General features: G+C 35.1%; 1 protein-coding gene across 4 annotated transcripts in view; it reads left to right on the top strand.

Annotated features, from left to right (window-relative positions):
• Nucleotides 1–14,068, top strand: part of GKAP1 (G kinase anchoring protein 1) — a 67,786-nt gene that overhangs the window by 16,046 nt on the left and 37,672 nt on the right. For all 4 annotated transcript variants that reach the window (XM_044658480.1, XM_044658464.1, XM_044658487.1 and 1 more), the window contains exon 4: nucleotides 2,510–2,653. In XM_044658480.1, coding sequence (XP_044514415.1) covers nucleotides 2,510–2,653 — 144 coding nt within the window. The remainder of the gene's footprint in view (nucleotides 1–2,509; nucleotides 2,654–14,068) is intronic.

Here is a 14,068-nt window from a genome sequence, read left to right as displayed (position 1 = left end):
TTCCCTTTTCTGGCAAAAAGATTTTACAATCAAAATATTAGTACATGGAAAGGACAGAAGTAGATAAAGTGCCCAACTCTGACAGTTCATTTTATTATATCTAAAGGCTCACTCAGAGTCCCATGATGGAGTCTTTGATTTCTGGGGACATTTCTTTTGCTGTTATCTTTTTAGTCTGTCTGAAAACATGAATGGTCCTCAGCATTTTCTTTGGAAAGATATGCTGCTTTCCTGGTCCAAGTTATTGGCAATATCTTTCCCTAAAATTACTTAAGAAAAAAAATCTTAATCTATGGATCTTTAGGATAACTTCACAATCCAACACCATCCCCTAGGAGGAGGAAATACAACCCAGGATCTAATGCTATATACAAGCACTCTCATAACTTGATGATAACATAAAAGAATGTTCCAACATGTACATTCTTTTACAACAACAGTAGCTAGGTTAATCATCTAAGAATGCATTAAATAAGTCAAACAAATAATATTATGAATCACCTTTCCCAAAAATAAGAGGAAGAAAATATAAAAATATAAATTAAAAAAAATTATAACAAGTCTCTGATACTTATCCAATGCCTGTTGAAGATAGCATGTAGGTTGGGTGAAACAATATTGCAGTTACCTACCATCAGCCAAGACTAAAGAAAGTTGCTATACAAAAGAAAAAGAGGGATAGAAATATGTCAAAAGGGAAATGCAGGAGGTCCTGGGTTCAAACCCGGCCTCAGCCACTTCCCAGCTGTGTGACCCTGGGCAAGTCGCTTGACCCCCATTGCCCACCCTTGCCAATCTTCCACCTATGAGACAATACACCGAAGTACAAGGGTTTTTAAAAAAAAAAAAAAAAAAAGGGAAATGTGATCCCCTACTACTTTGGTTGTAAAACCCTATAGATCTACTCTATATATAAGAGCCATAGGTATAGCAAGTTGGAGACAGAATTAAATGAGAATATTCTCCACAAAATGAGATGTCTTAAATATTCTTACCTCAGAGTCTGCTGAACAGAGCTCTTCTGAGTCCCAACACCCTCCCTCCCTCTATATAGCTCTCTGAACCTTGGCACTGACTTATCACCCCATAAGTGCTGTTGATATCCATAATCATCAACTTACTATGATCCGTGGCTTATTAGCACTTCCTTTGTAATTTATCTGGAATCAGATATCAGTTATAGTATAAGATTTAATCACTGTTGGGAGGTTTCAGTAGTCTAAGCTTCAGATTATACAATGTTGTCAGAGCTGTTAGACATTGTAAACTTCAATACCAGATATTAGCTATAATTCCATTAATCCAAATTAAAAATCATACTTAAAACAAAATAGAAGGAAAAAAGTCAAAAGGAAGATCATTTCCCAAACACTATTTGACAGTAAACACTTATTTTAAAGAAACAATTTGATTGCTTGAAAGCCATGAATCTCCATACACATCTATGTAAGTTTTACCTGTGGAAAAACTTGGCATAGACTTTAATGCAACAACTAAGGAAAAATCTGGAAAGGATAATTCCTAGAATTAAAAAGTTCCATTTGACCACAGTTCTAACAAACCTGTGTCCTGTAGCCATGAAAAGGTTTCACCATGTCTCATCAGATGTCATATGGGTCTCTTAGAATTTGATGAGTGTCATTCATAATTCTTTGAAGTCATGGACATTTGTACCTTTAGAACAAAAAGAATTAATTGATAAAGAAGTATTATGATAGGGTGACTATTATGTTAATTTTTATTTGTAAACCCACAAATATTAGCAAATTAGTACCTGAAAACAGTATTTCATTATATCTTGCCTGTTTTCTCATTTATAAAAATTAGATTAGACTTAATTTCTAAAGTTCCTTCTAACTATAAATCCTATGATCATAGTATAGTGCTGTGGTAGCAAACCTATGGCGTGTGTGTGTGTGTGTGTGTGTGTGTGTGTTGGGGCATTCAGAGCCCTCTCTGGGCACACACACTGTCTCCCCATTACAGAGTTCACTAGTAGAAAACCAGAGGGATGCAGGGCCAGGCTGCTCACCTCCCCCCTCTCCATATCCACCTGAGGACATTTACATCACCTGCCCCTAAAGGTTCTAAAGGTTCGATGTCACTTAACCAGTGATGCTGGTATAGTAACGTAGTGCTTTATAGTTTACAGAAAATACTTTAAATCATGTTGTAAGACCCTCACAACAAATCTGTGATATAAGTAGTAAAGATGTTCTCCTTTTTACAGGTGAGGAAATTGGGAATGCTACACATAGTTAAAAAATTTATCTAATGGTTGGTGCATAGCTCCTTAATGACATTGAAATTGGAACCCAAGTATTCTGATGCCATGTTGACTCTCAAAGTAAAATTTTTAGTGCCCACAAAAATTTCAACAAACACAATGATTATATGGTTTTAGTAACTGGTCAACTAGTGAGGATAATTTAAATTTCCATTCACTAATATTCCTAGGTTTAATTAGATGACGGTAGTGACACATGCTTTTTTGTTGTTGTCCTTTCAGCTTAGGAATATTGCTTTTAAGAAGATTCCTCAGAAATCCTCCCAGGTAGTTTGCAGCTCTCAACATGAGCTTTCGTTGCCAAGCCCAGTACAGAAAGATTTACAAGAAGAGAATTGGCAAGAGTGGAGACAAAGAGATGAGCAGGTACAGTTTATCAGATCATTGTTTTTCTTCATTCTTTGGTGGAATTTTTGAATTTCATGTTAACATATAAACAAAGGACTTCAATAGTGTATCTTTTGTCTTTGCTACAACTTTGTGGAGTAATTGTATTTATTCTAATGGAATGAAGTTATCTACAGCTTTTTTTATTCTTAAATTGTGCTGTTTTTTATACCAAACTTCCATCATAAAGCTGCCACCATGAAGTATTATCCTTTGTATCTATATTAGAGGAATCTTAATTCCTCTTCCACATGACAGGACCTTAAATGTTTGAAGGAACCTATAATGAGCCCTTCCTCCTTCCTCTCCTAATTTTCTCTTTTCCCAGTTAAACATCTCAGGTTCTTAAACTATTCCTTATGTAACATAGTTTGATTTATGTACTTAATTGTGTTTTTATTTTCCCCATTATGTTGTAAGCACTTTGTGGGTAAGTGCCAAAGAAAAGCTCAGAGTGATATGAGGAGGGTGGGATGACTTATCCATAAGGAGTTAAGGGAAGGCATTTCGTGGAGGAAATGTCACCTGAACTTGGCTTTCAACACGAAGAAATGTGGGGCAGGATGTAAGCATGTGGGAAATTTTATTTAAGGGTATGGAAGGTGAGAAAAGTAAGAAGAGATCTAGGAACTGAAAGTAGTCCCATTTTGCTAGAATATAGTGTGCATGAGGTGACTAGTACCAAGTGAGGGTGGAAAGGTAGGAAGAAAGCACATGGTGGAAAGTCTTGAATGCCAGATTGAGGAATTTTTACTTTAAATAATAGTGAGAATTCACCAAAGGTTTTTTAAATTTTTGATTAGGTCAGTTATATAATATGACTTTTGAAACTCTACTTGGATTGTAGAAAGGAAAAACTAAAGAAAGAAAAAAATGAGATTACCAGGGGAGAAAGTATAAAGCAGTGGTTCCCAAACTTTTTTGGCCTACCACCCCCTTTCCAGAAAAAATATTACTTAGCACCCCCTGTCACTTACTATCACCACCCCCTTACAACTAGTTATTCACTGCCCCAAATGCACCTGTGGCCATCACTGCTCCCCTGGATCCCTGCAGCACTCACCGGGGGCAGTGGCGCCCACTTTGGGAATCACTGGTATAAAGGATGGGTGATTCAAAGCTTTGAGCATCAACAATTCTTCAGAATTTGATTTGAGGCCAGTTATATCAATTTGCCAAGCAGTGCAATGTGCATTGAAAGCAAAGCATAGTATCACAAAATAAACACAATACACCAATTGCCTAATCAGACATATCTGCATTTAAACATATTAAATCACATTTTGAACCAACTGTTTTAAATAACTGCAGTCTTTCAGTACTGTAAACAACACTGAAGAGTATAGGAATTGATGTTTAAAATTATCTAAGATTAAAATACTATTGCAAAAAAATACCCTATAGAAGTAATGATTTGAAAAATCCCAGAATTTATATATTCACCTGAATGTTATTCTTCAAATTTATTTTGTGAATATATGTACTATTCTAATTTAAGATTATTGTTTTCAGCTTAATGAAATTACAGTATATAAGCCTTTAGAGGCATCTGAGAGAGATTTCACCATTTAGTATGGTTATGTCTACTGGCACTTTGTTATTAGGATACAGGAACCTCCGTCCTTTGCCCTGGTTTGTAAAATGTGAGCCGAGAATCTCTTCCTTTCTCAGTTGCTTAGACTTCCCCTGGATTGAAGCAGGAATGATACTGAAAGTAATCTCTGCCTCTGTGGTGTTTTCTCCCTATCAGGAGAAGTTTGATAAAAAGCTACTAGCTTTAAAAACACAGGATTGGAAGTAGACACACTTGCACACAGGCTGAGGCAGGAGTTAAGGGTAGTTCACAGACAGTGTTTGTGAATCCCAGGTCCTGTGGAGGGCAGGACAATTTAAAATTCCCTAGGCAATATTATCCTATAATCTAGTTTTTTAGAGAGGGACAATTTCCTGGGTAGCTGGAAAGTTTGGGGGAATATAAGTATAAATTACCAAGTTCTTGAGCTTGAACCTTCTAAACATGGGTTTTTGACCTGAGGTCTATAAACTTAAAAATAATATTTTCCAGGAAACATTAAGCACTGGCAATGTTCCAAACAGTTGAGAGATACAATTAATAAAGAGATAGCCCCTGGATTGAGAGCTAGGCCTAGAGACAGGAAGTAGTGGGTTCAAATGTGGCCCAAGACACTTCTTTGCTGTGTGACCCTGGACAAATCACTTAACCCCTATTGCCTAGCCCTTACCACTCTTCTGCCATGGAACCAATATTGGTGTAAAGTAAGAGTTGGTTTTTTTTAAGTCCATAACCTCATTGAGTTTACAGTCCAAAGATATTGAAAACTATTTCATATAATCGATTTCCTTTGCAGTCTTAAGTGTTTTGATTTATTAATTTAAAAACATTATTCTGTGAAGGGGCTTGGTCCATAGGATTTATCAGACTCTGAAAGGGTTTCTTTAAGCAAAAAAAGATTAAGATCTCTTATTCTCAAGAGAAGGTGATTTTCTCATGTAATATGCTGTATGAAGCAAGATTATCCACATTTAGTTTTCAACATTCTACTTGGAGAACAAAGCTAATGAGTTATTTAGTGTAGTTCCAATGGGAAGATTGCTTATGCAACAACTCCCAAAGGTTGAGATGTTGTTTCATAGCAAGCCAGTGTTCAGTTCTCTTCTTGGAGATGAGCTATATTTGAGACTTAATATATTTTTATGTGTCTGTATATGGACTCCTATATCATAAACCTTTTGTAGAATGAAATAAAGGCTATCCTGTATTTAGTATAGATTTGGTACCTTGATTGTTTGTAGGGTTGTCAACCCAAATTTGGGGAAATTTAGACACATGCCATATTATCAATATTATCAATATTCTGAAGACATTCCAGGTGGACCAAAAAAGATAAATTTTTTTTTTAAACCCTTGTACTTCGGTGTATTGTCTCATAGGTGGAAGATTGGTAAGGGTGGGCAATGGGGGGTCAAGTGACTTGCCCAGGGTCACACAGCTGGGAAGTGGCTGAGACCGGGTTTGAACCTAGGACCTCCTGTCTCTAGGCCTGACTCTCACTCCACTGAGCTACCCAGCTGCCCCAAGATAAATATTTTTAATTAAACTATTTTTTAAATTAACACATTTATTTTGTTTTCCTATTTCCTTGAAAAGAAAACCAAATATCTATAGTCAAGCAAAACAAATTCCCAAATTGGCCAGGATCAAACATATTTCATTCTGCATACTGAATCCATCAGGAGTGAGTTTTACATTCCTCATCATTGATACTATAGAATCATGGTCATTCGGTGTGTTGATCAGAGTTCTTATGTCTTACAAAATTGCTTCTATTTACAATGTTGTGTGAATTGTTCTTTTTGTTCTGCTCTCTTTCCTTTACTTGAGTTCATTCAGATCTTCTTAGGTTTTCTAAAACAATCTTTTTTCATCATTTCTTATGGCATAATAGTATTCCATTACATTCATCTACCATAATACTCATCCATTCCCCATTGCTTTACCTCAGAGATAGTTTAATTAACATTTATCTTTTAGTGATTTGGAGCATTTTTCTTGAAGCTACTGATGACTTGGAATTTTTTTTCCCCTTTGAGAACTACAACTACCTTTTTATTTCTTTTGACTAATTAGTAGTTGGGGAAACACTTTTAAATTTTCATCATTTTCTTTTTATCTTGGAAACTGAACTTTTATTAGAGAAGTTTGTTGCCACAGTGTTTTTTTTTTCCTAGTTAGCCATTTCCCTTTGGCTACATTCACCCAGAAATATCATGGCCTTTTTTAGTGAGTTGGGGGAAGGTCTGCCTCCAGCATCAACCCCAATCTGTATGAACCAGAATCTTTGAGGCTGGGGGACATGCCGGTTCTCAGGTCACATAAGGATATTATACTATTTTAATTTTTTTCTCAGTGTCCTTCTTTGGAATTATGATCACAAGGATGTTACTAACTAGTTTAGAAATTTGATTAATTTTTAGTCATTTTATCAAAAAAGGTTGGCACTATAATCTCTGACCTTATACTTGGATCTGATTGCTTTGTACCTTTTTATAAAAATAAAATCCATCTTCAAAGAATGAAGTTTTGTTTCATCAAGGATATACTAAGGAATACTGTAGCCTATTAAGGCAGTTCAGTTTCTTTCTTCCCTTTGCCCTCTCCAATTCCAAAATGTTTTGAGTAAGTCATACTTGTGAATGGATCAGTACTCATGGAAAAAGTTTGGGTACATATATTTGGGGAGGGGGATAGTTATACTTTATGTAGATATAGTTAAAGCTTCTTATTATCTTCATTGTAAATAATAAAAACAAAATAAGAGTTGAATATTTTAGATTCTCATTATTGCTATCCATTTTAGCATTATTCTGTCTGCCCCAAGTAGCAGTCCTATCCCTTCTTTGTTCCATTTCTTTCCTCCAAGTTGGCTATATAAAACTTTCTTTGTTGTCCTTACCATTCATTGCTGGGTTTTAGCACTCCTGACACTATTCTTATAAGATCATGTGACTAATTTATATTCATCCTAAGTTAGTTGCCTTTCTATCACACATCTCCCTTTTTTTTTTCTCTCCATTGTTCTTGTGCATTCATAATATGAATTCTTGAGAGTTTTTCTTTTCTAATAGACCATCTTCACTTGTAATATATTAATTAGTCCATTGGATCCTCTTTCTAGACCCTCCAGAGTTGACTCCTATAAAATCAAGGCCCAACTTTCTTCCTTTTTATAACAAATTCCATGATAGAGTAGTGTGATTTGTTTCCAAGGTTCCTTTTAATGCCAACTTAAGGAACAATTACCACTTAATTGTTAGAATTACCTCATTATACAACTCTTTGAAGGATAAAAATCATAATTTAGATAGTTCACAAATATATCACCTGCTGTCTTGCTTTTGGCAGAAAGTGAGAAACCAACTATATAACCTATACAGTTGAAGTCTATTTTCTTTCTACAATGTTAGCCTTCTATGCCAGATTTGTGATTTTTTTCTCACACTCCTCATCTCATTCTTCCTTTCCAGGTGATCTCTAGTGTATTCTTGTATTTTAATCTATGTCTAAGAACATAAATCCAATTGTCATATCATCATTTTTAGCTTCTTTTTCACTTCCTGAACTTTTTTAAATTCCCTACTTTTAAACAATATTGGTTTTAAAATACCTTTGCGCTAAGATTCATTTTGTTGCCTAGGACATCAAAATCATTAGCAGTGCTTCTTTGGTTCTTTCTGGTGGCATCATTTGCGCTTCATGAATTACCAGACATTGGGAATAATTATCAGTTCATAAACCCACAGATAGAGATTTTTTTGTCTCTCATTTTATAGGTGAAGAAACTGAGACCCAGAGAGGTTCTGATTTGTCCAAATGCCACAAAGTATTGGTCACATCTACATAACCTGTTTTCTGTTCTTGTTTTTCTGTGAATTAGACCTACAGTTGTTCTGAGGGAGCCAGCTATGTATTCATCCATGTATTCATTTGTTTTTCTGTCTCAGCAGCCACTGTTTTAGCCTTGCTTTTTATTTTGGTTGATGTAAGAAAATTGTTCTAAACTTCTAACGTCATGAAATTATTTTAGAACTTTACATATCATAACTGGAATAGTACGGAAAATGAAGCTAATGACTTGTCCTGTCTTCTTGCTTCCACCAAAATCATTGCTTCCTCTACACCTGATTTGTAGTTCCTTCTCTTCCTTCCCTATGGCAAATCTATCCATTTTGTTATCTATTACTATAGGAGATGAGGATGGGGCCTGCACCTTTACTTTAGCTAAGGTAGAGATGTCCATCTACCAGTGAAGGTAGACACCTTCTCTAAACTTAAGAGTTGCCACAGCTACTGAAAGGCTAAGTGATTTGGTCAGTTTCAACTAGTACATGTCACAAGTTTTTTTTATTACTCTCTGGTACTCTTCTGGTTAAACAAATTTTAAAAATTTGTGTGCGTCTATGTAATCTGGAAAACAAATCCTCACATTAACCATGTTTGAAAATGTCTCTTTCTTTATTCATTCTAATTTCACCCCTCTTTCAAAAAGTGAACAGCATGTTTTATCTACATTCTTTTGGACTCTTGTTTATCCTTGTATTGGTTTGAGTTCTAAGATCTTTCAAAGTTGTTTTTCTCCATGCAGTTATTTGTATGAATGATTTGCCCAATTCTCATTTCATCTATATGTATAAGTTCATAAAGGTTTTCCTAGTTTCCTCTAAAATTGTCCATGTCTTCATTTCTCATGCATCAAGAATATTCTATTTGCCTGTTACAATTTGTTTAGCCTAAATCTGACCCCAACGCTAACCTTTAGTTTCCAGTTTGGGGCTACCATTGGAAGAGCTGCTATAAATATTTACCTATACATCCCTATGTGGTATGGCTGGGTCAAAGAATGTGCAAAGTTGGATCACTTTACTTGTGCCTAGTTCCAAATTGCTTTCCTGACTATCTGGATCAAATCGGTTATACCAGCAATTTTACTATTGTACCTGTTTTCCCACAACTCCTCTCAACATTTTATTCTTTTCTTTTTCATGCTGATAAGAATGAGGAAGAACCACAAAGTTGCTTTAATATGCATATCTCTAATAACGGTGGTTTTTGGATTTTTTATAACCTTATAAATAAGATTTTTTTATAACTAAAAATAAGCAACATTGTAAAAAAAAGTTTTTATTTTTATCCTCCAAATACATCCTTCCTTTCCTCCCCTCTTGTAACAAAATAAAATAGAGCAGAGAGGGGAGGGAATGAAATTAGTTGGGGGGTGTGGTGGGGGGGGTAGGCAACAACAGGAGCATAACCAAATCTGAAGGTATCAGTGTTCCATACCCATAGTTTCCCACCTCTACAAAGAAGGGGGGAGGGGGACATTTTTCATCTCTTCTTCAGGGCCAAGGTTGGCCATTATAGTATGAGAGTGTTTAGATGTTTTATTTTTAGTCATTGTGGCAGCGTCATTCTTTCAAATGTCTGCTGGTAATAACTGATCAGATGCTCATTGGGCCATAGGATCTAGAACCAAAAGGGACCTTAGAGGCCATCAAATCCAACCATATCATTTTAGAGATAAGGAAAGGGGCCCAGGGAGGTTAAGTGATTTGCCCAGGGTTGTATAGCTAATAAATGCCTGAGGCAGGATTGAACTCAATCTTCCTGACTGACTAGTAACCCTGTTCACTGAAATGTGTACCCCCTCCTTCCTGCCTCAGAGAAATCACCTACCTACTTTGAATCTGATTATGTGACTCTTTCTTCTAAATGAACTAAGAGATTGTTCTAACCCTTTCTTTCCTTCCAAAAAAAAGATTCTAAACTTAACAAACACAAACAAAAATGAACACTACCATATACATAGCAGAATAGAAAGAGAAGATTATACATGCAACTACAAATCTCTATCATGCACAGCTTGCTTTTCTTTGCAAGTATATAATCTAAATAAGCTACTTTCAAAGCTGTTCCTCTTATCTGTTTCCTTCTGGCCTTCCTAATATTCTCATCTTTACTTTAAAAAACGTTTCACTTGACCCTCTCTTGTTTTGGCAAACTTATCTCTAGTTCCTCTCATTTTCTTCATGTTACTCCCACAGACTGAGAAAAATTAAAACAAAACCTTTGTAACAAATACTCAGACAAAATAGATTCTTGCATTGTCTGTCTAGAAATTTGTTTTCATTGTGCAACTTGAGTTCATCTTTTCTTAGACAAATGGGATAGTGTGCTTCATCAATGATCCTCAGAAATTGTATTCTTAAGATATATTTAGAATAGTATTCTGCCTTCTGAACACATTTGAAAATGTGCTAATTTTACTCAAGGACAAAAGAAAACTTGAAAGTACCACATTTTTATAGCTCGATATTCTCAGCTGAAAATTGTTACACCTTATTGTACGTACCCAAATAAAATTATATTTCCAGTGTGTTGCTGGGACCGACAATACTATTTCCCTATAAACTGTTCCAAAAGTCCTGTCACAGACACTTGGTTCATCTAGGCTTCAATACTTGAATGGGATTGTGATCTCATCAATATGGATCATTGCTATAAAAGTACAACCCATCTACATGTCATTATGATTTATTAGTCTAAATGTAAGACCTTGCAAAGAAAAGAGGGAAAGTGCAAAAAATTGGAAAAAACCAATACTTTTTATATTACAAGTAATAGCAACCCCACAACTAGGCATTAAATGAACTGTGGCAGTCATAGTTGAATAGATGCTCCCACATAAGCATATATCTCCTGTGCTTTGCCTGATAATTTATGGTTAGAGTATTGAACAAAACCATATTTATGATAGTATCTATCAAGGAATCTTCAATGATTTAACATATTCATGGCAGATTGATCCTTGAGAGACTTTTAAAGATGCATTGGGATCTTATACTCTTTGTACATTTTGGTTAGTTTGGGAATTATGAGGTTATCTGCTGTGAAAAAATAATTTGTAAAAGCTTATGTGTTCCTCTAATATTTTCATCAAGGATACTTCAGTACAAATAGAGAAGAATTCCCATAAAGATTTTGTAGGGGGTTCAACTGGGTGGCTCAGTGGATTTGAGAGTGAGGCCTAGAGATGGGAGGTCCTAGGTTCCATTGTGGCCTCACATTTCCTAGCTGTGTGACCCTGGGCAAGTCACTTAACCCTAATTGCCTAGATCTTACCACTCTTCTGCCTTGGAACACAATATGCAGTGTTGATTCTAAGACAGAAGGTAAAGAGTTTAAAGAAGAAAAAAGATTTTGTAGAACTCAGTAGGTATCTTCTCCTCCTTCAGTTCCCTGAATGCCCTCAAAATGTATCCCTTTCTTACACATATTACCCCCTATATATGCTTGGGTTATCCCAGCTTTGTCATTCATAAGATAATAGTATGAGTTTTTTCCCCCCAATTAGATATACTAAAACAAGTAATGGATACTACAGAAAAGGGTAACAAAAGCATATTGGGCCTGATATGTGGGACTCAAATCTTGTTAAATTAGTTTCCTTAAAACTGACTTCGAGTCAATAAAGATTTCTGCTGAAGTAGGAATTACTACAATTGGTTTACATTTGTGAAAGAGTAGGAATATTCAAAAGGTTTAAGACCTTTAGAAACCTTATTAGCAGTACTTTTTTGTCACTGAATTGACATGCTAAAATTAGCAGCAGATTTTACAAATCATTGAACATAGGGAACATTAGTCTAAGCATGCAGTTGTAAAATTGTATTTCAGTATTCGCTAAAATAACTATCAGAATGATTGCCTTACAGATTCTGTTATAAAATACAGAGATCCTATGGAAACTGCAGATTATATGAATACATTCTTCTATCATATCTAAATGTATATAACACAAAAATGTAAGCAAAAAATATCTCCCTCAAGAATTTTTCAAATAATTGCTATTTCTCATTCAAATGGCATAAGTTGGAGGCAGTTTTAATTTTATATGTCACCAATGTTAACTATCATTGATAATAAGGAATGAAAAAAGTCATTAGAGAGAAAATAGTAGGCATGAAAAAGGGGTAATTTTGAAGTAGTAATCGTTAAAGCCATTTAGTAGTAGTTGAAAAATAGATTAGTGGAACAGTTTAGGAAAATAAGATACAGGGGATAAAAAACAAACAAATCTAGTGTTTGATAAACCCCAAAATAATAAATTGTTTGGGAGGAGGGAATGGAACCATAAACCCTTGTTTTTTGTAAGGCTACTGGGGAAACTGCAAAGCAGTTTAACAGAAATTTAGTTTAGTCTAACATCTTGGGCCATATACTATAATAATCTCTACAAGAATGTGCAACCTAAATAATTATATAATTTTAAAAAACACATGTAGAACTCAAGGAGGAGGTACCTTTCACAACTATTGTAGTGATAAAATTTTGTATAAAATGCAGAGTATACAATTTCAGTTATTTAAAAAGCTTTTTATTAACAAAAGTAGTATAGATAGAAAAAGAAAAACTGCCAGTTAAAAGAGGATGGGGTTTTAATTCTTTGCATTAAGGTATCACTAAAAAGTATGTTATCTAAAATATTAATATGAATATAGAAGATTGAGTCATTCCCCAGACCTGAATATAAAGAAGGAAACTATAAGTAAATTAAGTCAACAGAGAATAGTTTACTTGTCAGATCTATGGGAAAGAGAAAATTTTAAAACCAAGCAAGAGTTAGAAAAAATTACAAAATGTAAAATAAATAATTTTGATTATATTAAATTAAAAAGGTTTTGTACAAACAAAAACAATGCAACCAAAATCAGAAGGGAAACAACAAACTAGGAAAAAATCTTTATAACAAAAAACTCTGACAGACATCTAATTACTCAAATATACAAGGAGCTAAATCAATTTAAAAAAAATTAAGCCATTCCCCAATTGATAATGGGCAAGGGACATGAATAGGCAATTTTCAGATAAAGAAATCAAAAGTATCAATAAGCACATGAGAAAGTGTTCCAAATCTCTAATAATTAGAGAAATGCAAATCAAAACACCTCTGAGGTACCACCTCACACCTAGCAGATTGGCTAAAATGATAGCAGGGGAGAGTAATGAATGTTGGAGGGGATGTGGCAAAATTGGGACATGAATGCATTGCTGGTGGAGTTGTGAGCTGATCCAACCATTCTGGATGGCAATTTGGAATTATGCCCAAAGAGCTCTAAAAGACTGCCTGCCCTTCGATCCAGCCATATTATTGCTGGGTTTGTACCCCAAAGAGATCATAGATAAAAAGACTTGTACAAAAATATTTATAGCTGCGCTTTTTGTGGTGGCAAAAAACTGGAAAATGAGAGTATGCCCTTCAATTGGGGAATGGCTGAACAAATTGTGGTATATGCTGGTGATGGAAAACTATTGTGCTCAAAGGAATAACACTGGAAGAATTCCATGTGAACTGGAATGACCTCCAGGAATTGATGCAGAGTGAAAAGGAGCAGATCCAGGAGAACATTGTACACAGAGACTGATACGCTGTGGTAAAATTGAATGTAATGGACTTCTGTACTGGCAGCAATGCAATGATCCAGGACAATTCTGAGGGATTTATGGAAAAGAACGCTACCCACATTCAGAGGAAGAACTGCAGGAGTGGAAATACAGAAGAAAAACAACCGCTTGAAGACACGGGTTGATGCGAACATGATTGGGAATGTAGACTCGAAAGGACCCCACCAATGCAACTATCAATAATATGTAAATAAGTCTTGATTGATGACACATGTTAAAACCAGTGGAAATGTGTGTTGAATATGGGGGGGGGTTGGGGAATGAAGGGGAAAGTAAAAGCATGAATCATGTAACCATGGAAAATTTTTCTAAAAAAATAAAATATTTAAATAAAAAAAAAAGTCATTCCCCAA

Source organism: Gracilinanus agilis, chromosome 1, assembly GCF_016433145.1.
Source record: "Gracilinanus agilis isolate LMUSP501 chromosome 1, AgileGrace, whole genome shotgun sequence".
In the NCBI taxonomy this organism is placed as follows: domain Eukaryota; kingdom Metazoa; phylum Chordata; class Mammalia; order Didelphimorphia; family Didelphidae; genus Gracilinanus; species Gracilinanus agilis.
Note: the sequence above shows the minus strand (reverse complement) of the source record. Positions and strands in the feature narration are given on the sequence as shown.